The sequence below is a fragment of the Pipra filicauda genome, unplaced genomic scaffold (genome assembly GCF_003945595.2).
Source record: "Pipra filicauda isolate LSUMZ 115617 unplaced genomic scaffold, ASM394559v2 scaffold93_size3172892_pilon, whole genome shotgun sequence".
NCBI lineage: Eukaryota > Metazoa > Chordata > Aves > Passeriformes > Pipridae > Pipra > Pipra filicauda.
The window spans coordinates 1628492-1652816 of NW_024105131.1; the positions used below are offsets into that span (position 1 = coordinate 1628492).

Below are 24325 nucleotides of genomic sequence, written 5' to 3' on the forward strand. Positions count from 1 at the left end.
CTTTTAATTGAATCCTGAAGAGAAAACAGACAAGCAATGCTGCTGGAAGATGAAAATGGTACGAGCTTGGTATGATCTCAACATATGCACATATTTGAAAGGAAAACTCCAGAGCATTCTCAAAAGGCAGCCTGCAAAGCATGATGACACACGTAAAAGTCAGAATTTCAAGTTAAGACAGAAGCACAACTAGAAGCTGCTGCATAAGAAGTGGTATATAAGTTTACATGTAGAACACATGAAATGATGACACTGCCAAATACAGTGAAGACAAACAGTTCAGAGCTGAAAAGGGAAAGTGAGATTACTGGTATTGCATTTCAGGATTTTCTTACTGCTGCAAATATCTTTCTCAGATATATTCCCCTGAAGAAGTAAAAAGGGGCAAACTACAAGGCTGTTGGGATCCCTTCTGGCCCTACTTCTAATTGCTTCTAACATTTGCATTAAAAGGGAAAAACCAAATGCTTCCTACAAGAGGAGTAAAATCTGCCACCCAAGCACATTAGACCAAAAGAACTCACCTTCCAGGTGGCCCATAGTCACCTCTGTCATATGGTGGAGGTCGGCCATATGGATCTGTCGGAGGTGGGCCACGACTGTCTGAAGTAGGTATGCCACTATTGGCAGGTGGGGGGAAGAAAGCTGGATTCACATGTGGTGCCGGTGGTGGAGCACCTGGAGGTGGCCCAGGGAGATGTGGAGGAGGAGCAAGAGTCAGGGGTGGCCCAAGAGGGCCAGGTGGACGAGGGGGAAATGGACCCGGAGGTGGAGGTGGACCCTGCTGAGGTGGTGGTGGACCTGGTGGTGGCCCATAGCCTGGAACTGGTGGTGGAGGGCCTGGAGGAAGTGGCCCAAGTGGAGGCTGACCAAAAGGCTGTCCTGGAAACAGAACTGGTGGTGGTGGACGGTCACCACGATTAGGAGGTCCAGCTAACGGAGGTGGGAGGACCTGACCAGGAGGCGGAGGGCCTGGTGGGCCTGGTGGGCCAGGAGGACCTAAAGGTGGACGTGGGGGAGTTTGTCCAGCTAAAATAAAGAAATAAAAAATAAAAATAAAAACAAACAAACAAAATTGAGTGAATAAGTACAAAGAAATAAAATACTTTAACACTCTTGCCTTTTTCTATTCTTAAAAACAACAACAAAAAACCAAAAGTAACCCTCACTGAACATTGTGCAACATATACAAGACATGCACGGTCCCACTTTGGGTCCAGTAGCTTAGAAAATTTTTAACTTATCTGTATCTATTAATACTAGATATCTACAAATATCTAAAGAGAATAACATTATCTTGAAAACTGACAACTTCCCACCCTCCCCAAAACACAACTTGCTGTTGTTACCAAAACCCCTCAAAGCTTACAAAAGCTAGAAAACATTGCATCCTACTCACACCTGATGCTAGTCTTTCATACAGGGCTTAAGACACAAATATATATTAAAAATATGGGAAAAGCTATATTAGAGAAGGTATCATAAACGCAGTATCCAAACCTACTTTCAGTTTGACTACGTCCCTTTGACTGCTGGTAGACAGTCTACTACTGAATGACATTTACTAAAAAATACTTCAGCTGAAAAAAGAACTTCACTGCAGTGCAAACCTAGTTGTTTAACAGATTTCATCCATATCAGATATCTGACTAAACATGAACACCTCTTCTTCAAATTTCTGGTATTTAAAGTGCCAACTAACTGACCTGCCAATGGACAGGAATCAAAGTTGAATTTCTGATCATGTGCAAGCTTGCAATATAATAAGGAAATCAGTTACTTTACCTTCTGCAACACAGGCATTTTCACCCCATACAGCGAATCAGAACTGCATTAAAGCCAAATCTACTTGCTATCATGATCTATTTTATTTTTTTAATAATTAAAAATATGTATCTAAAAATGTTAGCTTGCTATTAAATTTAGTAAGTACAACTCCCTGTTGAATATCAACAAAGAAACAGTCAAATCCTACAATTTAGCTGTGAACACTGATAATGGCTCATTACTGAACTGTCTTAATTTTTATCATTTCCCAAGTAAGTATGCCATATTAAAACAAGAAAACACAAATAAAACTGAAACTCCATAGATGAATAATTTTACCTGGGAAAGGTGGTGGTGGACCTCCTGGCCCTGCTGGTCCAGGGAATCTGTCTCCACCTGGAATGGCACCTGGAAAACGGCCTCGACCTCTATTACTAGGTGGAAATGCTGCTCGTGAGCTTCCTCCTGGGGGACCAGCTTTACCTTCCCCTGACATCTGGCCAGACTGTGTGGCTGCAATGGAAAAGCAGAAGTGACATTACATACATCAAAATAAGTTAAAGAATTTTAACACTCGGTCTGAAGCTTTATGCAGCGCTAAAGCATGACCCTATGAGCACTAGCTTGTTCCTTGTACCCAAACCCAAAGCATCTGGGGAGGAAAGTGTGCTTTGCTGAAGTATGGCAGTGTTACACTATGCTCTGTACTGACAGAAGAGCACCAGGAGAGACTGCTAGTCCTTCCTCCAATGCAGCCCAAGGCCACAAATGATTAGGACTGGGAACCACAAGACATGGTGCTGAAGTACAACACAGAACCTTTCTTCCCTGTTCTGTCATAAACACAGATGATCCAGATATTGGAATTTAGTCCAGTTTGTCTACAAATGTTAAGTTTCTTGTGCTTTTTTAAAAATTACATCCCCAAGAAATTGAAAAAGCATCTCCAGCTGTTAAGAGTTGCACAAATCTGCAACCTTCTTTCAGAGAGTGCAGCAGCTCTTTGGTGTATTAAGTGATTTCTTTAAACAAATATGCAGCTAGACTCTAAGTATTTTATAGCTATTTTAAACTGTGTAGAAGATATCATATGCTGAGAAAAAATCCTGCCATACTACTTTTTCTGTTTTTCCAAGAGAGCACATAAGAAAAGCTTACTTTTCCTTGACTGCATTTCAAATTGACTCAGAAACTGTTTATTACACGGAGTTACAACAGGATTCTGCCCATGCAATTCTCTTTTAGGCAACAAATCCATCAACTTTTTGGAGGATGCTTCTGATCCCACACCCACAAGGGCAAACCTGAAAGGAAACAAAAGAGTTACACCACAGTTTTTCCATTTTCTGGATATCCTGATGCTTCATGGAAAAGATAACACACAGTAAACAAAAGTATACTTGAAAACCATATACAGAAACTATCTCACAGGCCTTAGTCTAGTTTTCAGAACAGAGAAGATAATTTATTCTAGGACATAAAAGAAAAAAAACAAAACCACCACACTAACGAATCTAGCAATAGTCTTAATGAAGACGGCCAACAAGTTTTAACTTACAAAGCAGTGAGACACACAATACCATCATAAAAATGTATGCCTGAAATTTAAGTCACTAGTATGAAATTACATGTCCAACCATTGTTTGATCAATAAGCAAAGATTATCAGTTCACAGACTGATAGTTATAAAAACTGAGAACTCCTTCCCCATTTTCTTGCTCCTAAACTTCAGTCCACATACACATACAGAAAAAACAAATAACAAGTCCTTACCCTTTAGACTGGCCATTAGCACGATTTTCAAAAAATTTTATCTCCAAAATATCATTTACCCCCAGTGAATGAACTGCTTCAGTTAAGTCTTCATCTGTTGTCCACTGAAAAATATTTTTAATATTCAACTATGAAAGTTTATCTAAAACATCAGGCAAAGGGCAACTAAGTTTTCCATGCATTTTGTGTGTGTGTCTGTGAAATTGATCCAGAGGAATGCTTTATTCAGCTGTCAATATATTCTAACTTTTGAAAAGTACTCATTTTTATTTTACAATTCTCAAAAACCTGATTTTTTAATATACATGCTTCCCCATATGCTACATTGCATCAACCCCATTCACACAGTATACCAGTTACAGTATACAAAAAAAAATTTGTAATTGCGCCACTTTTGTCTTCTGAAAGTGCAAAGCTTAAACTGGGCTAATGAAATAGTATTGAAATACTGCTACTTTTTCCACACCCAGTCCACATTTTCTCCCTCTAATACTATTATTTGCATACAAACATCAATTTTAAATACCTTATTAACCAGGTGCTTTTTATGAGAGCTTTGACTAGTGAGACTTTAGTGAACTACATACTATTTGCAGAAAAAAAGCAGGATCTATAGACAAAAGTAGGGAAACTTGTACATAAAACTATGGTTAGAAACATCTGCTTCCACTTAACCAAATCTACTTGCTGTAACTTCCTATTAATTACTATGTAATGTTTAACAATTTTACTCATATCCAAAGACACATAAATACACTAATATTTATGGGGTTTTTTTCCTACTTCTATAATTCCATCACTCCTTTATATTTCATATGAGGAGTACAAGGCAGGCTTTCAAGATTCTGAACTACTTATCCCATCTCCCTCAAACAAAAGCTTCTTTTAAAAATTCAACAAATTATTTTGCTGAAAGCTAAATGCAAAGAAAACACAATACCAACACTACAGTAAATAAATGCACTTTTGCAAATAACTTAATTTGTGAAGCCAAAGAGTAACAGGTACAAATTGCTGAACACTGCCCTACTTGCTTTAGAAATTCAGACACTTGACTTGGATAAGTTCAGCTAATTCATGCAAATTTTGCTGATTCCATTCAGGTATTTCAAAACAGGACAACTGTTAAGTCAACAGCTCCTTTACTTACCTATTAGCTCCTGAAATACTGTAATAACTAATGAAAAAAACACCCATAAAAGCATTTTTTTTTCAAGTTTAGCACTAGTAAGAAATTAATCAGAAAATGGAAAAGAAAACAAATAAGAATTTTGCATGTGTGGGCCTGGAAGAATTTGATTTCCCACAAACAGGTAAAAGTTTCACTTAATTCAGCTACTGACCAGCTCTTGCACTTTGTTTGCTTAACTGCAATTGATTTTAAAATGCTTTAATGCAACAAAGGTAATTGTCTTTAGGACGACTGTAGTCCAGCGAGTTATTGTAAACCTGTACTTCTTGGTAGAAGAAATAAGCCTCAAGACAAATACCTGAAAACAGCTGTGTTATAAGAGTCACCGCCAGCAGAAAAAGCCCCTGGAAAAATGTGAAAAGTGATTTCAAGAAAATCCTAGAGAGCTTTCCACCTCCTTTTAAACTAAAACCTTCCGCAAAAGTTTACTAAAAATTGTGTTTGTTCAGTAACGTTAAAGTATCTACAGGTATAAAGTATTTCATAGTTTAAACTTGTTCTCCTCTTTCATTCAGTTCTCTGGAAAACTTAAGATAGTAGCACAAATATCGCTTCGTAACACTTAAAACGTGACAGAAACTTGAAAGTTTGTATTTACTGAAGACTTTCTCAATTTTTAAGACATCAGAACAGCTCTAGACAGGTTCACTAAATTTCAGGTAAAAGGGAAAAAACCACAACCACAAATAAAAATAACCTCACACCACCAACAAAACCAAAATCACCTGCTTTTTTTGTACTCGTAATATTTCATATAAAACACTGTAAAGCAAAAAAATTTTACAAATAGTTATTGTCCATAATTAAAATTCCTGTCTACAACTTAATAGCAGTAAGATACTTACCCAAGTAAGATTTCCAATGTACAAGGCAATTCTCTTTCCAGTATATGTATAGACAACATTTGGTGCAGCTCCTTTACCTACATCATCCCCAACCGATGGTGGGAGAGAATCCATGTAATCACGATCCTCTGGGGCATCTCCATTATTTGCAGATGGAGAAATTACATCATCATATAAATCAATCTGATCATGTCCACCATATTCAGCCTCCTAAAATAAAAAAAAAGACACCCTGATTATATTTAATATTGCATGCACTCTTAAAACTTGAAACAAAAAGCTGTGATAACTGTCACGCTCCACAGACATTTTAAGTCTGATCCAACACCTACAAAACATCCCTGCTGAAAAGTTAAGCCCCAGCTTCACCCACAATAAAACATATAAAATACTTATGACTACTATTATGTTCTAAACTGCCAGGGGAAAGAAAATACTTCTGACCACTGTTTTCCATTGCAATACTTGTGCCCTTGTAATACAAGCAGAAATCCAAAAATTCACAAGCCCTACTCCCAGGATGATATACATTAGAAAGCACAAGTGTCATGGTTTTACCCCAGCTGGCAACTAAATACCACACAACTGCTCATTCACTCGTCCCTCCCCATCCCCCCTGTGGAACGGGGAAGAGAATCAGAGAAAGGTAAAACCTGTGGGATAAGAACAGTTTAATAACTGAAACAAATTATAATTCTTATTGTTGTAATGAGGAGAGAAAAAGAGACAGGAATGAAGTCCAAGAAAGACAATACAACTGCTTTACCACCCACTGATTGATGCCTAGCCGGTCTCCAAGCAGTGATCAGCCCCCTTCCAGTCCCACCAGTTTATATACTGGGCATAATGTTCTGCCATCTCTGATGCTTTTCTATAATACAGTAGGTACATTGCATCTCATTTTTTCTGGTAGTTTATTATACAGTGGGGCCTCTTGAGCACATGTTACCTCCACCTCTGTTGACATTCTGGAACCTTTGTCTTCTGGCCAGTCCATGATCACTTTCAAGATTCCTGGACAACTGGGATTTCCTGTTTGAACTCATTGTGTGATGGCTGCAATCCACTTACTCCATGTAGCATCAGCTGCACGATGTGTAGAGAAGACCCTGCCTTTGAACATCCAGCCTGGTCGGGGTGCCAGGAGGAGCTGTTGCTTCAGCACCAATCGCCTCCAAAGTGGCTTGAGCCCCGTGATTAGCTGCCAGTATCTCTTTTTCAGCTGAAGTATAGCAGGTCTCAGATCCTCTATATCCCCAATTCCAAAAGCGTAGGGGTTGACAGTATAGAGCACATTGCTGCTATTTTGTTGATCGCATCCACTGAGATCTGCCAACATCCATCTTGCCATTTTATTGCCAAAAACTGAATCTCCCATGCAGGTCCCTTGACCTTTATTTTATGACAAAATCAGCTTTCAGAAGGATTTGGACTATTTTCTTCCCTTTCTCAAAAACTTCTGCTGCTGTATTGCCCCATACAATAATATCCATGTACTGCAGGTGTTCTAGAGCTTCACCCTGTTCCAGTGCAGTCTGGATCAGTCCATGGCAGATGAGAGGGCTGTGTTTCCACCCCTGGGGCAGTCGATTCCAGGCATACTGGACACCTTTTAAGTCCAAGTAAATTGTGGCCTGCCCAAGGGATTGAGAGAAATGCATTGGCAATATCTCTTGTGGTAAACCACTTGGAGCCTTTGACTTCAGTTCGTATTGGAGTTCCAGTATGTCCAGTAAGGCAGCACTCAGCCAAGGTGTGACTTCACTCAGGCCACAATAGTCCACTGTTAGTCTCCCCTCTCCATTATACTTTCACACTGGCCATATGGGGTTACTGAAGTGTGAGTGGGTCCTGCTGATTGCTCCTTGACTCTTCAGTTGAATCACAGGAGTCTCGGTTGGTGCGATGCTGCCGCCAGTGCAATGTTGGGGTAGCAACTAGCATCTGTTCTTTGACCTTCAGCAACCTACAACAAAAGGGTCCTCCAAGAGACCAGGCAAGGCAGGCAGCTGCTTAACTTCCTTTGCCTCCAAGGTTGTACTGAGCACCCACTGGTACCATTTGGGTCCTTGAAATACCCTCTCCTGAGATAGTCTTTGCCAAGCATAAACAGAGCCTCCAGGTCAGTCACAGTGGGGTGCTTTTGCCACACACTCCTAGTCAGGCTCACTTCAGCTTCCAATACAGATAGCTCTTGGGATCCCCCTCTCACTCCAAAAATAGTAATGCCCCTGCATAGCTGAATGGCATTAGGGTACCCTGTGCACTGGTGGCTACTAGAGCATTATACTCCTGTGAGCCTGACATGCTCGGCCACAGGATGCATATAGTCCAGTAAACTGGCATACAATAACACACTCTGTACAAATTTCTGCTTTGTGGGTCACGTGCATTGGAATTCTTCTGGATCTGTGGGTGACTGTGCATTGCCTGGGTCACAATAAATCATCTCTAACAAGCTAATTCCCCTCAGGTGCTGGACAACTCTCTCTGTGGTGGCCTACTTGCCTGGGTGACAAGTAACATCTTCCTTGAATGGATGCCTTTCCTTCACACTCCACAGTAGTTGCCTCCAGAGGCTGAGGGCTTGTAGCTCTTTTCCACTCACCTTGTCAACGCCCCTTTCTCTAGAGGTTGATCCCAGCTGCTTGGTCTCCATACCCTTTAATTCCAGGCTACTAGCCTCTTACCCCAGAGTCAGAGCAGCCAGGTGGTAATGTGCTCACCTGGTCAACAGCTGAAACATTTTTGCATATCCCACAGCTCACTCCAGGACAGGGATTAAGTGGTTCCCTCTTGTTCTGCCTCTTCCTCCTGTTCTTATGATGGCCCTGCTTTGCTCTCCTTTTCTAAATGAGCTCTTTTGTGTCCACTTCTTCTGGTGAAAAGGAGTGACTGACGCTGGCACCGGCTGGTCCTCTGGTTCAGTTGCAACACCCTTCGCCAGGGTCTGAGCAGCCACAGTGCCTGTCACTAGATTTGAGTAGCTGCAAATAGTTGCTTAACCCTAAACAAGACCTGGCACACATTCACGGTTCCTGGCAATAGGGCCATGCTAGTTTCCACATCCTAAGGATATTCAAAATTTTCAAGAGCTATTTTTATTAGCCTGGCAGAGAAGGGGAAGATGTGGAATCATGTCTCCTCCATAGGACGAGTTAACTCTTAGAGGATGAAATGGAAAAGGTCTAATTATTAATAGTTTCTAATAGATGGCTCACAAAGTACAGAGATGACAGAAACACTGAGTACAAATACCAGATTAGTTTTGTGACCAGCAATTCTGTCATATCATAAGCCAGTGTTCACAGATTCATCGAAAGGTTTGGGTTGGAAAGGACCTTAAAGATCATCTAGTTCCAACCCCCCTACCATGGGCAGGACAGCTTCCACTAGATCAGGTTGCTCATGTTAAAAGTACAGCATGATAACCTTAGACCAAATTCCACAGGTGAACAGCATAACAGAGAGCACACACTGCAAGTAACTCTGAGAACAAGCAGAACAGCTATGAGAGCACAAAATGAACATTGTGACCAGTGACTATTAAACTAATATAATGAATGCTTACAATAATTTTGTTCTAGCAAATCTAGTCTGTTTTATTATCTCAACCCATTACGCCCCAGGATAGGTGACAAAAAAGGACTGTTACAGTTTAAGCTCAGCTGGCAACTAAGTCCCACACAGACATTCACTCACTCACTCCTCCCCCCAGCCCCAATGGAACAAGGGAGGAGCATAAGCAAAAAGGTAAACCCTGTGGATTGAGACAACAACAGTTTAATAACTGAAATAAAGTAAAATGTAAAAATAGTAATGGTGATAATGAAAAGAGAGACAAAAAAGGAGAGGAATAAAGCACAAGAGAGACAAGTGATGCACAATATAATTGCTCACCACCCACTGACCAATGCCCAGCCAGTCCCCAAGCACCACTTGGCCCCTTCTGGCCAACTCCCCCCAGTTCATACACTGTGCATGACATTCTGCAGTATGGAATATCCCTGTGGCCAGTTTGGGCCAGCTCTCCTGGCCATGCTCCCTCACAGCTTCTTGTGCACATCCACACTGACAAAGCATGGGACACTGAAGACTCTCTGATTTACAGTGAACACTACTTCACAACAACAGTGTGTTAATGATATTCTCATACTAAATCCAAAATGCAGCACTGCACCAGCTCCTAGGAAGAAAATTAACTCTATCCCAAGACAACAAGCAATGTGCAAAGCAAGGCTGTCAAAATCCACTCTCAAATGAAAAAATTTTTTTCCACTGAAACATTTGGTAGAGTGAACAGACTGAGCTTCTACTGAAAAACAAAACATTCTAACTTTCAGACTTTTACTGGATTCCTAACTTCATTTTTATCTCCTTATTCAAAGAGGGGCAGACAGGGACAGAATTCTGTTTTGTTTCACTAAATTTAATAAATCCACGGGTTTGTGTTTATTAAACGTTTACTTATCATGGGCTACAGAGGGACTATTCTATAGCATCACTGCTGCCCCTGGAAAATTTTGGTTCAGAAAAGCATCCTGGGGTTTTGGAGTGAATCACCCCCTTCTCCCTGGGATTGGTTCATATTTCAGCACAGTTCTGGCCAAGTGAAATAAATTCCTTTCAGAGGCAATGGAAATGAGAGTTTCTTTCCAGAAGCTCTGCTTCATGTGTTCAACAACTGCATCCTACCTGCTAAATGGGAACAGACATGTCAAGATTAATCTGTGGTCCTCCAGACAGCTTTCAATTTTAAGTGTGGTAGGAATATTTGGTCAAAAAGGCCAGAGCAATTAAGTCTGAAGTAGACCACGCAAACAGTGTGTTAGGTAGTTGGAGGGGCCTGAGCTTCAACTGCCTCAACCTGCTGATGGGCTACTAACAAGCTATACCGCTTTTTTATTATAGAGATATGTTCTATCATCACCAAAGACAGACAATTAAGAGAAAAATTAAACACTGACTCTAAATGATAATAAATTCCTTACAAAAACATGCAAAAATTTGTTTTAAAACATAACATAACCTTAATCAGTGGAATCATTTAATTTGAAATGTGAATGAAGTTGGGTATTGTACATTTAAATTAAGGAGCTATTTTAAAAACAAAGACTTCTTGTGATACTTGTCATTTTTCATCTTACAGTCACTGATCACATTCAGTGGTGATCAATCCCACAATGGAACACTGCTACCCTTTTTCACTATCCTAGCAGTCACTCGTGATAGAGCAATGCAATCTCTGAGACAGAGGTCCCACCTAAATGTCTACTGAAAAGAAGGCAATAACTTCTCAGTGAAAAACAGTGGTCTGAGAAGGCTTAAGAAAGCCTAGCAGTGTTTAATGTTAACCTTCAGCTTTTATATTTACTTTCACAGTTTGCTTTGCCAACAGGCAAAAGCTGAACTTCAAAAGCCTGCAGAGGGTTCCTGGACTCTTACACACTTCTCCAGAACAGAAACTGCCTTACCCGGTTTTGGAGAGGTATTTCAGCATCCACTATTAATTTTTGTATGTGTGTAGAAACGCACACACACCCCCTAGATAGAACAGTTCAAGTTACCAGATATGACAGATAGAGAAAAACAAGCTGGATTCCACAAAAAACAGGCTGCAAAGCTAGGAATCTTTGTTGTAAGCCAAATATATCCACAACCATCATCAGATGATCCACTGCCTTGAACATATGAAAATATCAACTGCTGCTTATAAAGACAGTGTAAATAAAATAAATAATATTAATAAATAAAAAACCCCAACAAACAGGTAATCTAAGTTTCAGCATTGTCAATCAAGTAGATTTAATCCTCAGTAAATTGCACTGTCCCAACACTTCAATCAAAAAATCCCTCATTCTTAAGGTAATTTAAGTAAGGGTTTCATATTTCACCTAGTCCGTCCAGTTCTCAGTTTGATTCGTCCTATCGCTGTAGCTAATGAAAGCAGGTTCATAGAACTGCCTGGGACAGGCCTAAACATGACATCTTACAGCAAGATTAAGGCTGATGTCACGAAGAAATGTAATTCTAGTCATCTGTGTATATGAATGATGACTTCAGAGAAGTAGAATTTAGTCTTGGTAGACAGATCCAAACAGGCAACCACCAGTCTTACAACAGATATATGTACACTAACCTATTTTTCTGAGGTCAGCATTGCCAAAATACCAAAGCAGGCAGCAGTCCACAGCTCTGCTACACTTCCCTAGCAGCAAGAAACTCCTCTGAAACAGGTCAAGTCTGTATCACATAGGCTTTCAAGTCACCAACAAAACAAGGAGAGAATTATTAGGGCAGCAGAGTCTGCATATAACTAGGGGAGGGTGTGGGGAGAAGGGCAGGCGGGGCAAGCAAAGTGCCCAATAGCATCATTGTCTTAATTTAAATCAATACACAACAGAAAACCTGATGTTCCCTATAAATCTCTTCTTGCATCACGCTGGTTTTGCAGCCAGCATGGAATTCATTCAGTTACCAGTCTGTCAGCAAGGTGTGTGCTTAGATGATTAAGAATGATCTGAACCAGCAACTGCAAGCATAGATAAAAGAGAGTTGTCTTGATGGATGTTGCACAAGACCCAACAACCCTTTCTCCTTCATACATGTTCCACAGAAATTTACCTAAATACATCCTTCCTTCCTAGATGCAGAAAAGTAAGGAAAAAATACAGGAAGTATTACTTCTCTAGTCTCAGCTATTTAAACAAATGCTCTGCTGGCACCAGGAACCAGTTTTGACCTCTTCCATCTTCCTTAGTTACAAGAAGGATATCAAGCATGAAGAGGAATTATTTCTGCTCAATTATAGTAATTCACAATCTTGCAGATAGACATGCTAAGAAACAAAGTGAGCACCGCTGTTCTGGCCCCCTTTGCAACCAAATCAAATTAGTAATGCATTTCCAAAGCCCATGTTTTAACTAGACCACAGTCTGAAATACTTCATCATTTTTTCTTGAAAATCAGGACTGAAATGTCACATTCTGTGCTAATCAGTGGGACTGGGTGAATGAAAAGATATGTTCTCAAACACACAAGCCAGACTAGCTGTTACACTTCCAGTTACTCAGCCCTTCCTCAAAATTTTGTGTTTTAATTGCCATTTGCAGTGTTTTGCAACATTCCAATATGAAAGCCATGAACACATGGAACTTCACATCATGTTCGGAAGGGACAAGCTGAACATGTAATTTCTTTTTGGAACTTAGCAGCCATACTCCTCTGAGTTGCAGAGAACTGCTCACTTCCTTTACAAATGCTGTTTTGGAAGTGACTTGTGTTGTTGTCAGCAAAATTTCTTTAAGCTGTACCTATATCTCTCAGACTTGCTTTCTCTACACAACTCTGCTCAACTTAAGAGTCAAACACTCACACCTCCAAAAAGACATTTAAAAAAATCAAATGAAGTAATTAAAATTTCATGAAACTTACTTTTGTTTCTGGAAAAAAAATAAAGAAAAACTAAACGATCCATGTTCTCCCTTACCACTTTTCTCACTCAAGTTACAATATTTGTGGTCAAAAACTCTAAACATGTTAGTATCCTCACTTTTAAATTAAAAAAAAAAAGTTTGTAGGTCCTGAAGAATAACATGTTAAAGAGATAAAAATCTTTCTGGTCTTGATTAGCTGTCTGAACACACAAACTGAAACTCTAACAAAAAAAGAAGGCCTTTTATATTTCTAAAATAGCACGCTGGCTATGGCAGAAACATCCACCACAGTACACAAGTTTGTTTGACCATGAGATTCACATTAACTCTACAGGCCCAAATGCTCTTGGTTCTACAACTAGCACAGCACTAAAATTTAAGCAACTTGATGTCTTCTAACTAAAAGTTGCAGAGTAATTACAGAGTTACAAAGAATAACTAAAAATTCACAAGTAGTCAAAAGTATAAATTAAATATAGGTAGTATCACTGTTCAAGTTAGAACAAAGTGAAGAGGTGCCAGATAAGAAGGTCTCAAGTTTTCTTTGTAGTTTGATATTTACAAATATACAGATGTTATCTCTTTCCTGGGTCCCTTTCAGCCCTGACAAACTACAGATGCTGTAATGTACTGTGCATACATTTTTTAATGCAGGTAGGTCTACCACCTTATGTTTTTCATGATCTGGACAGCCGTCCTGACCAGAAATTTATTATACCACAATGTGTCCATCCCCTCCCATGATAAGACAGTTGTCTTCCCAATATAAAGGCTGTTTTTAATAACCAGCTTTAATTGGCCATTAAATGCTAGCTTTTATTATTTATTACACAAAAAAAATTTCCTGTGTTACAGACCAGAAGTCAACAGAGCAACTAACACACTCCTAAGATACTGTAGCCACAGAGTTTTCAGATAATTAGACTCTTAGTTGCTTATTCCATCTAATTCACTTATTATCCAGTTACAAAATACAAAGTCAAAACTCTTTCATTGCTAATTTGTTAGCATTTAAATATCAAACTAGAACACTACAGGCATGTTTAGACATATCCACAATGCAACTATTCAAGTTTACTCTTTAAGAGTATAAACAAAGCAAGCACTTTTTCCACACCATTAAAATAAGATATCCTTAAATTCTTTTGCATCCTCTTCTTGGTCAGAAAGACTTTTATATGTGTATGATAAAAAGTTTTTTACTGTTTAATGACATGCATGAGCACATGTAGAAAAACAACACCCAAGCTTAGGAAATGCAAAGCTGATTCAGAGCATTGGAGAACTCGACAACGTGTGGCCAAATCTTCAGGACCATAAGAAAGCCACCCTGTTTGCTGGCCAGAGTTGCAGGCAGCCTCAAGTCAGACCCAAACTGGCTCCTTATTATCTCAGTATCATGCACTAATACTCTAGGTTTTTGTGTACAAAACCACACCCTAATATTTGCTAAAGCACCCCTAATCTTACAGTGGGTCTTCTGCCATGGAGAGAATGCCAGCCTCAGCCGTTTGTATGCAGATAACAGTTGCCACAGGCAGCACAGATCTCTTTTTCTTGAAGAACAAGATGCGTTAAGTCTAGGGAGATGCTCAAAGTAAAGTATGCCATAAAATACTTATTTTTTACAGATCACAAGCAATGTGTGCAGGAAGTATTACATTTATGAGACTATCATCTCAAAATGAGACTTTAATAGAAAAGACTGCTGGACAGGGAAGCCAGCTTAAAAGAACAAAGTGAAAAATGACTCAACCAAGTTCTCAAAGAAAAAGAGAAAAAAAAGAAAGCACAATTAAAAAAAGATAAATACAACTGGTCAGAGCCAAATTGACTAAAGCTGTAAGCCCAAGGACAAAGAATACGATTATGATGAACAATAACTCAATAAAAGAGTAAGAGGCAACACTGACAGACACAGCTTTGATGAGCTCCAGATGGAATAGGAATGATGCATTTTCACTAAAAAGATCTGACTTCAAGTCAGTCAGCTCATTGCAACTAACACTAAATGAAACCCAAAGCAGTTCACTGTTGTCATCCATCTTAACCAGCTTGTAAACCCATGGCTCTGGGGTCTTTATTTCAACTTGTAACCTGTGGTTCATTTAGCACTAATCAAGCAGAACATCCCTCCTCTCCCTCTGCTGGAAAAAAGGCATTAAAAAAATCCCAGAATAGCCTTAAGGATGAGTATCTTGAGGCCCAGAACAAGATAAAACAACCAAGGGAAGTTTATCCAGTCACAAATCCTAAATGAAGCATTTATCATAGATGCAAAAAAAAGTTTTGTCCCAGCTTGTGTATAAGTAATTATACACTGCGTATAGAAAAACAGCAAAGCTACCCAGCATATTTTTCAGTCCCTGCTACCGTAAAAACCAGTGGAAAGAGTTCCTATAGTCTAACTCAAACAAACACTAGTAAGTCACATTAATGCAGTGCAAGACGATCAAAAAACAATAGTTCATTGCTTTACAAATAAAGCTAATTTTTCTTTACAAATATGGTGTTGTGTAAAATGTTCTCTACATAAACAATAATGCAAATCACTTTCTCCCTATTTCTTAATCATCATCTTCACCCATCCACAGGTATACAGAACTATGTTCCACCTTATCAATTTAAGCTGTCGGCTCCAAATTACAAACAGTAATTCATGAAGTTTCTAGAGGACCTATTGCAACGATGTCATGAAGAATTAAGTGGTAGTAGGTAAGGCAGCAACAACTCACCTTCTTTCATATTTGACAGAAAGAAAAGGGAAAGTGCAGAGGTGTCGATCTCTCAGAGCAAAACTTTTGTCTCAGAACACACTCAGTTCAACAATACTACTTTAAATAGAAAGTCACAAAAATGAAATTTGGAAAAGAACAAACAGCAGTTTTTTGCAGAGGTGTGAAATAAACAAAAAACCAAAATCAACCCCCCCAAAGCAAACAAACAAAACCCTCAAAGTCAAATTGATGGAAAAGGGGTACTAGTCTCTCCTCACCTTTCTGACCTGTATTTTGCAAGGTTCACAAACTGAAGCAACAGATTGCAGAAATGCAAACGCAGCAGGAGAGCAACTGGGGCAAATACAGTGAAAAAAGCAAAAGGGTTTCCTGCCTGCTAGAATAAGGTAAACTAAATTATCGCAAGGCTCTCTTCATCTGTGCCACCATGGCTATAGAACATCGATAGTAACAACAACCTGAGTAGACCAAGAGCACGTGAGCGCAACTAACCATCCCCAACAGTTTTGTTCTGGCAGGGTCTGTCTGCACTATACTTACAGCACACAACTACTCTACTCTGAGGGCTTCTGCACACAGGAGTTTTCACAAACACCACTGGATTCAAATGAGGGGTTTTCCCCCTGAAAAACTTGATTTATTATTAGTTTTACCTACAATTGATTAAAACAAACCAAAGTTATTATGGGTTCATTCCCATTTAAATTCATATAATGGGTCTTCAACTGTAAGGAAGAAACCTTCCCATGCAGACAAACTAAAAGCAAATCAGTCCTCTTCATCGTCTCCTCTTAGTATGGCATTCTTTTATAATATACCTTTATGAGATTACTAGTACTTCGAAATACTGTATCAGTAAATATCTAAAGAATTAAAGTCTTCTGAGAGAGTTTCAAGTTGCTATCCAAATTACCTGTGAATTCCACAACCAGTTCTCTGTAGGGCAGGCAGGCATGCATATAGCTATGCCCTGTAAGTGCATGAAAGTGCAGTTGTTCCCGGTTATTTATGCTCTAGGGCAGGAACAAAGCAATCTAGGGCAACACAATCTGGAGAAGTGCAGGACTCGCTAACAGGACAGATGGCATGCGAAACTGATATAAACATCGACTTTCGGTAGGAAAGTTGGCACATGGCTTTTTGGGAAAGATGAGGGGTTAAAAAAAAAAGCACCATAAAAGTGGACTACTTATAATCTAGGGAAGTTTTGTTTATTTCATCTACGCTTCCTGAACAAAGTACGAGCTCGTTCTCTAAAAAAGCTTCCGCAACTTTTTAAACTGGAAGATAATAACGAATTAGGAAAAAAACCCAAACAAAATATAAAAAGCAGGATAGTTTCTCCGGGGCTGCAAAATAAAGCCGCTCTAGTTCCGCCTCCCCCGCAAAGCGCGGCCGAGAAACAGCCACCGCTCGGCGGCCTTTTGATTCATGTGCGAACAATGGCAGCGCTTCCCCTCCGCCACGGCCGGGAAGGGGCCGCTCTCCCACCGCATCCGGGAGGGTCCTGTCGCCGAGCCGGCGCGGGAGAGCCCTCTGGAGCGGCCCCTGAGAAGGAAGGGAGGGCGGGAGGCAGGAAGAGAGAAAGGCGGGGAGGGAGGGAAGGCGCTCAGCCCCGGCGCGCCCAGCCCGCCAAAGCCGGCCCTGAGCGCGGCCGGGCGCGCTCCCCGCCCCGCGGGCCCGACCCCGGCCCCGCGGCCTGGCCGTGAGGCCGCGCCCGCCCCGGCCCCGCGCTCGGCGGGAGCGCCCGAACAATGGCGGCGGCGCGGCCGCCGCGCTGAGGGCCCTGCAGGCGGCGCGGCAGCGAAGGCGGGCGAGGGCAGCGGGCGGAGAGGAGGGGCCGCGCCCGCCGGCCGCGCGTACCTGGTTGAACTCCTCGCCCACATCGGCGTAGATGTCGATGTGGTCCACGCCGTCCGCCATGGTCCCGCCCGGGGCCGCCGCCTGCCGCGCCCGGCTCCCGAGCCGCCGCCGGGAGGGGAGGGAGCGGGAGGCAGAGCGGGGCGTCACTTCCGCGGCGGCGCGGCCGGGCTTCCGCCGGCGCCGGGGCTGCGGGGGCCGGGCCGCCCCTCCCGCCCCGCCCCGGGCTGCCAGCGGCTCCCTGCCCGCTGGGCTGGGCCTGCTGTGTCCTGGGGGGCTCAGCTGCCCCGGGAGACCCGGCCGATGGCAGCGCTAGTGGGCGCCGGGCCATGTTGCACAGTGCCTGGGCTCCCAGGAACGCTGCTCCAGCAGAGGGAAGGCGCGTTTGCTGCTCCACAGCCGAGGGCTGTGATGAACGTCTGGAAAATGAAGCGCCTTCACTCCGGGCGCGCAGGCTTGGCTCCGGAGTGCAGTAAAACGTGCGGAGAGGACACAAGCACATGGTGCTGGGTTTAGCCAGACTAATACTGTGCTACTGCAGAGCTCACTTTTTTACATCACAAAGTGAAGATAATTAGTGTAAAATCTAGAGTTGTTCTTTTCTTTCTGTGTTAGGTTTTTTGTTTGTTTGGGGTTTTTTGGTTATGCATTTGGAACAGCTAACGTTGCAAAGAGAGCTTCAAATTAATTTTGATGAATGTGCCTATTACCTAGACCCATGTTTAAGCTTCAGGCGATTTTGAAAGCAGCATCTCATGGTACATGAAGCTCAGTGCACATAATGCTCTACATAATGGATTATGTTCCGCTTTGTACATGGTGTTGCACATCCAAAACTAAAGCTGTTTTTTTTTATTTTATCACAAATTGACAATAAGAAGATTGCGTTTCTCAAACTGAATAAAAATAATGTAAAAAATCACTGCAATGAATAAAAATGCTAACTGTTATTTTTAGCTTGACTAAAATTTTTTTCATGACTGGGAGTACTTCACAGTTCCTGGGTCAGCATCCAAACTGTCCTGACTTCATGTTGGGTCCCGGACTCGTGTGCAGACCATTCCTGTCTATCTCGCTATCCCTACATTGAAGTCTCCATTAAAAAGAAATACGACCATACCAGAAAATAGCTAAAAAATCAGAGATCCCAAAACAAGGGTTGTGTTGTGGAGTATACCTGCTGACGATCTAGACATATTTCAGGTGTGGAGACACTTGGGTTATTCCTGGGGTTCTTACCCAACTTATGACACATTAAATTTACTAGCTGCAGATCTCTTGTATCATTCCTGCTGTTAATTCCGGAAAACAGAAACACTGTAATTGAGGGTCTTTTTCAACTCTGTTGGAGTCTCCTATATCTCAGCACATCGTGAACCCTTTGGAAAAGTTCAGAGTATCATCTAAAAAAAAAAAAAACACAAAACATTTTAGAGATGATAGTTAGGAACAAATAAAAAGTCTTAATTTAACTTTTAGTGTTGACTGCAATTGTGATTTACAGTACTATATTTGATCACAGGTTAAAAGTACATGTTGAAATCTATGATGTGCAAGTCATTGGTGAATGAAATGATTGATTGGTTTTGCAAGGAAGATTCACTTTTCCTCTGGATTTCCCAGTCCATAGAGGTACTGGTCAACTATTGAGATCTAATTGGGTTCGCATATTTGCTTAATGACAAACTGATTTAGTGACTAGTCTTCTACAGAACAAAATGAAGCATTGTGAAGTTAACACTTCTGGCCATGCTAAATAAAGTTACTGAAATCAAGACAACTTAACCCTTGCTATCCTAACGATCAGATAAACATTCACAGGAGATAATAAGTTGTGTGCAGTTGAATGTTTTATATGTGTCTGAATATTATGCAGAGATAGTTATGATGTTTAAAAGGGCAAGGAAATTAAATATGAATGAAAAAGTCAGTATCATCACCTCAGAAACCACTTCAGGGATCACCACTAGCATCTGAAGGATCCCACCCGTGGCCTTTGAAGAGGCAGGAAAAGGCATCAGCCTCTGCTTTGCTCTTCAGGATAATGAAGGGTGATCAATGAAGCCTTGGACCCCCTCATGCTATGTTTTATGTTCAGGGGGCTTTTCCACTTTGGAGCCTTTCTAAATACTTTGACTTGCTAGATTTATTGTCCACAGTCATTTACAGAATAGGCTATTGTAGCAGTTTGAGCCACATTAGAAATCTAAAATCCAACTTCCAAGCTTCCCCCACCCCTTCTCAACAATTTATCCTAACACTGGAGAGAAACTTTAAGGCCAGAGGCTTCTGTAGGGGAAGGGGTAAGTATATACATTTATTTACACAAATAAATACTATACAAACTAAAGGCAACTATATATATATATATATATACATATATATATATATATATATATGTATATATATATATATATATATATTACATTACTATCACTCAGTCCTTTCAAGCCCCTCCTTTAACTTTAGTCCAGGAGGAGCCTTTAAGGCTGATATGTAACACAGTCTTTTGCTCCTGAACACTCCCTCCTCACCAAGTTCCAGCAGTTCTTTGTTGTGGTCTCTCCTCCTCATGAAGTCCGAGAAGATAGCTTTGAGTCCTTGCTCCTCTGCTGCTGTGTGGTTTCTCCCTCTCGGTGTCTCACCTCGGTTCGTAGGCTGCTGCAGTGTAGCTTATCAAGCGTACGCGTCCTGGAATCTTCATTCCTCCACATCAGTTCTCAGCTGCCTCCGGTCAGCTTCAGCAGGCAACTCTCGAGCTCTTGGCTCGTCTCCAATTTCGCCTGGGACTCCTCTCCCGAGCGCCGGGCCTACCTCCACGGCCCAGTCTCCTGGCTCAGCTCCAACTCTGAGCCCTTCCTCCACTCACAGTGGAGGGAAAGAAAAGCCCCCCTCTACAGCTTCACTGCAGAAAAGGAGGGGGAAGAAGGCTTGGCTGCAAAGCCTGCCTCTCTTCTCTTACCTCAGGTGTGAATCCCTTCCTTCACAGCACACACTCCAAATGCTGACTCTAATTCTAGCCAAAGGCTGAGCTGGGGGGTCACAGGGCTCCCCTCTCCCCCCCGGAGGGCAAGAGAGGGAGCCCAGCCACCCCCTGGCCTTGTCCACCTACACACAGCAGACACCAACAGCAAAACAACCAAGACTGCACTGCCAGCAGCTTATGGTGCTGTGATATATGATTTTTGAGCAGAAACGAACAACATGAGTGGCGATTGGCTCTCCAGGGAACACTGCCCTGGCACCCAATCCCCTCTGAGCCCCTCGAACTCTCAAGGGGGGCCAATTTCAAACTATGACAGCTATGATCATTTTTAGTCTTGTATTCATGTTATTAAGCAAATTATGTAAACAGTGGAGGAGACAATATTATGCAAGCTGTTCTATTTCTTTTCTGTTGTGTTTTCATTCTTTTCATGAGTAGGCTTACTAAATATGTCTTTGTCTTTCTTGTGATCATCAATAGCTTCTTTGCGAACTATTGTGCCTCCATGGAGCAACTTCAGAATTATCTACTGCAGTGGAAATGTTAATGCTTTATGTTTTGTACACATCAAAATTATTTAGACCATATGCTGCCTACCTTCACCCAGTAAAATTCAGAAGGCTGAGGTGAAGCAGAGACTGAAATAGAAATGTGATCATGAGATAAAAAGTTGTCAGCAGTACAACTTGGTCTGGGAGAAGAGTCCTCATGAGTTTTGTTGGGCAAAAGTCACTGGTCCTGAAGTAATTACACACCTTCCAAACCCATAGCCCATCATGGGAACAAATGGCAGCAGATGAACTGGTGCCATCTGTTTTTCCTTCACACTCTGGGATATTCTTTCATTTGACAATAGCTGGAGCTCCCTTGATACCAAAAACAAGGGGAAAAGGGACAGTAGAAGCTCTACATAAGAAAATAGCCTGTAAGTTAGGTCCCTGTTTCTCATGGATCCACAAGAGCCTATTTATTTGTATATTATTCCTTTGGTCTCTTGTGCTGTTAATGACGCAAATTCAAATATAATCCTCATTTTGAACATAAAAGCAGCAGCTGGTGCTCTGAGGACCTTGTGATGCATGTCTTGTTAGCCTATAGACTTCTTCATACCTTCCACTCCAAAGCCTTTCAGAGCCTTTTCTGCTAGGATGTTCCTGCTGCAAGACAAAGGGGAGGAGAATGCTTTTCCAACCCCTTTGTATTGTACATAATTACCTCAAAATACATTTAAATATATTTATTTAGAGTGGCAGAGCCACTTTCAACATAGCAGGCGTCTTAAACATCAATCTATTTTTGCTGATATCAACACAGCAAAAATATATATTTTTTTTTTTAAATTATCCAGAATTTCCCTAAAGAATCAAGACTGAGAATGGTAAAGGAATTTTCATATGAACTTTTTATTTCATTATCAGAATAAACTGTTCATGTAGTAATGTTATAGACAACAAAGTGAAAAGATAAGATATAAAAAAAAGCTGTGTTAATCAGGATAGTACTCAAAATCAGAAGAGGCCTCAGCTTAGTTGAGAACTGCAGTGTATGTTTTGTTATATAAACTTATGTCCTAGCTATGTTACTCCAAATGCATTGAACATGTTTTATTTGTTTAGTTGTAGTCTTGAAGGTTTTGGTCTTTTCAAAGCTGCCTGGAGCCATTCTGCATGCTCTTTTATTGTTTATCTCCCAGTAAAATAATCCAAATGATAAAAGTCTTAACACTCTACACTGTAAGAAATGATCTTTTCCACTGAAATCCCTCGGTTTATAAAATTGCAGAGACAACAAGGGAGAAGAAATATTGTATGCCAAATGAGGTGGCAAATAGGCACAAATCTGCATAATTGCTTTCAGAGGCCAAAATGGCAAGTTTTATTAACTTTAATGTAACTGAAGGCTGACAAGAAAAGAGGCAATCATGTTCCCATTCCCAGCGTGTGCTGGGAAAAAGGGAATATTACCTCATCTTTTGGTTGTGGCTCACAGTTAGATTGGATTAAGTGTAACATGAAGCTGCATCCAGAGGGCATCTACAAGAACTCCTACTGACACAGCAATTGTAGGAAAATAGCTGGCATTATTCATCACTTGCCCAGAGTTGTCTTTTTATAGGTATTCAATTATTCAGGGCTCATACGTGTGAGCATTGTGTTCCATCTTTCTCCCCTCTCCACCTCCCACCCATATCTGCCTGTCATTCTGCTCATTCTCTTGGTTCAGCTGTTCACAGTCTGGTTCAGAGCCAGGTTGAAAATTATGGTTAATCAGGATATGATTTGCAAATGGCATGGATATTCTTACCCTCAAGCAGGAAGGTGTATTGGAGAAGGAAAGTATAGGGCAAGAGATGATAATAAATTCAATTGCCCCATTTGAATCCACTTTCACACGAGCTGCTAATCAGAAGGCTCAGTTAACTTCAGAAAAAGTATGAAACTGAATTTTCAGCCTTATATCGCACCCTATTTTTAATAGCTTCTCTTTCCCTTGTTTAAAAACCTTTCTCCAAAATTTCATTTTTACCCTTATGATCATCACTAATCTATTTTTTTTTTGCAATACTTTTCTGCAGTTAATCTCCTCTTCTAAATTGACTGAAACCTCCTAAACATGTTAAGTGCATTAAACAGATCTTTCTTTTTCTGAATGGGCTACATGCAAGGGAAGGGACTATAAACAAAAGAACAGCACTATCAAAATCACTTTCAGATGTTTTTTGATTTTTTGAAGAATTTAAGCTTTGGAATAGCTTCATTACATAGTTTCTGTTTAACTGTGTTATCAGGAGTCACTCTGAATTTGAAAAAAATCTTCAATGCTCACTCATGTATTGCACCTGCCTTAGCACTTTGAGCACAGGCTGATACAACACATTTCTCCAGGCTTCCTCTCTTTCAAGCTTAGCTATTTTGAGATTCAGTTTAAGACAAGATAATACTCCTCCATGATATTCAGTTTTGATTTTTTTGAACTTGTACATTTTAAACTTCCAGATTTCAGGAGGGGCAATATCTATCGTTACTTAAAAAAGCAGAATTAGTCTGGAACTGGAAAGCAATGTACCTTATTCAAATAGTATTCCAACCATCTCACTCTGGCCCTCATCCATGTTTCTGCAGCTCTGCTGAGGGATGTCCGTGTGAGCACTTAACAATGGTCAGAAGGGACATGCCCATGTCTGTGCCCTCTGGGAGCTCATCACTTCTGCTATAGGGATGGTGTAGCACCAACCCCTATCCTGCTGCGAGCCCCAGAAGGGCTGGGTTTCTCACTTGTATCACTGAGATTTTGAGGAGGGGGTGTCCCATTTGTACCTCTGAGATTTTCAGCGGTGGCTGTGCTGAGGTATAGCAGGCAGGTGCAGTGGGACAGGCTGCACCAGGCACCTTTGCAGAATTGCAAATTGGATCACTCTCATCTGCAGCTCTCCTAGGGACCACCCTACCTGCAGAAACAGTGGAGAGGAATGGCGTTTCAGGGTTTCCTTCCAACAATCCCAAAGAGTGCCCGGGTCATGAGGCTGCATCGATAACCGGGAGGTTTCATCTTGAGGATACTGCAGAATAAATAACTGCTGTAAGTCCAATGGCAGCTTCTTGCTGCCCTACAATTCAGGGGCTCACCCCAGAGGAGGAGCCATTAACTGCTGTCCACATCATAAATCACAGTTATGTGTGCACTGATTACAGCTGTTACAGAACAGAGGTTTAGATTTCAACACCGCA

General features: G+C 41.2%; 1 protein-coding gene across 6 annotated transcripts in view; it reads right to left on the minus strand.

Annotated features, from left to right (window-relative positions):
• CPSF6 (cleavage and polyadenylation specific factor 6) overlaps positions 1-17735 on the minus strand; it is a 33726-nt gene extending 15991 nt beyond the window's left edge. For all 6 annotated transcript variants that reach the window (XM_039391314.1, XM_039391313.1, XM_039391312.1 and 3 more), the window contains exons 1-6: positions 17615-17735; positions 5578-5787; positions 3541-3644; positions 2926-3071; positions 2107-2280; positions 525-1029 (exon numbers count right to left, since the gene is read on the minus strand). In XM_039391314.1, the coding sequence (XP_039247248.1) occupies positions 525-1029; positions 2107-2280; positions 2926-3071; positions 3541-3644; positions 5578-5787; positions 17615-17674 (1199 nt within the window). In that variant the 5' untranslated portion in view covers positions 17675-17735. The remainder of the gene's footprint in view (positions 1-524; positions 1030-2106; positions 2281-2925; positions 3072-3540; positions 3645-5577; positions 5788-17614) is intronic.
• Positions 17736-24325: the final 6590 nt, after the last annotated feature.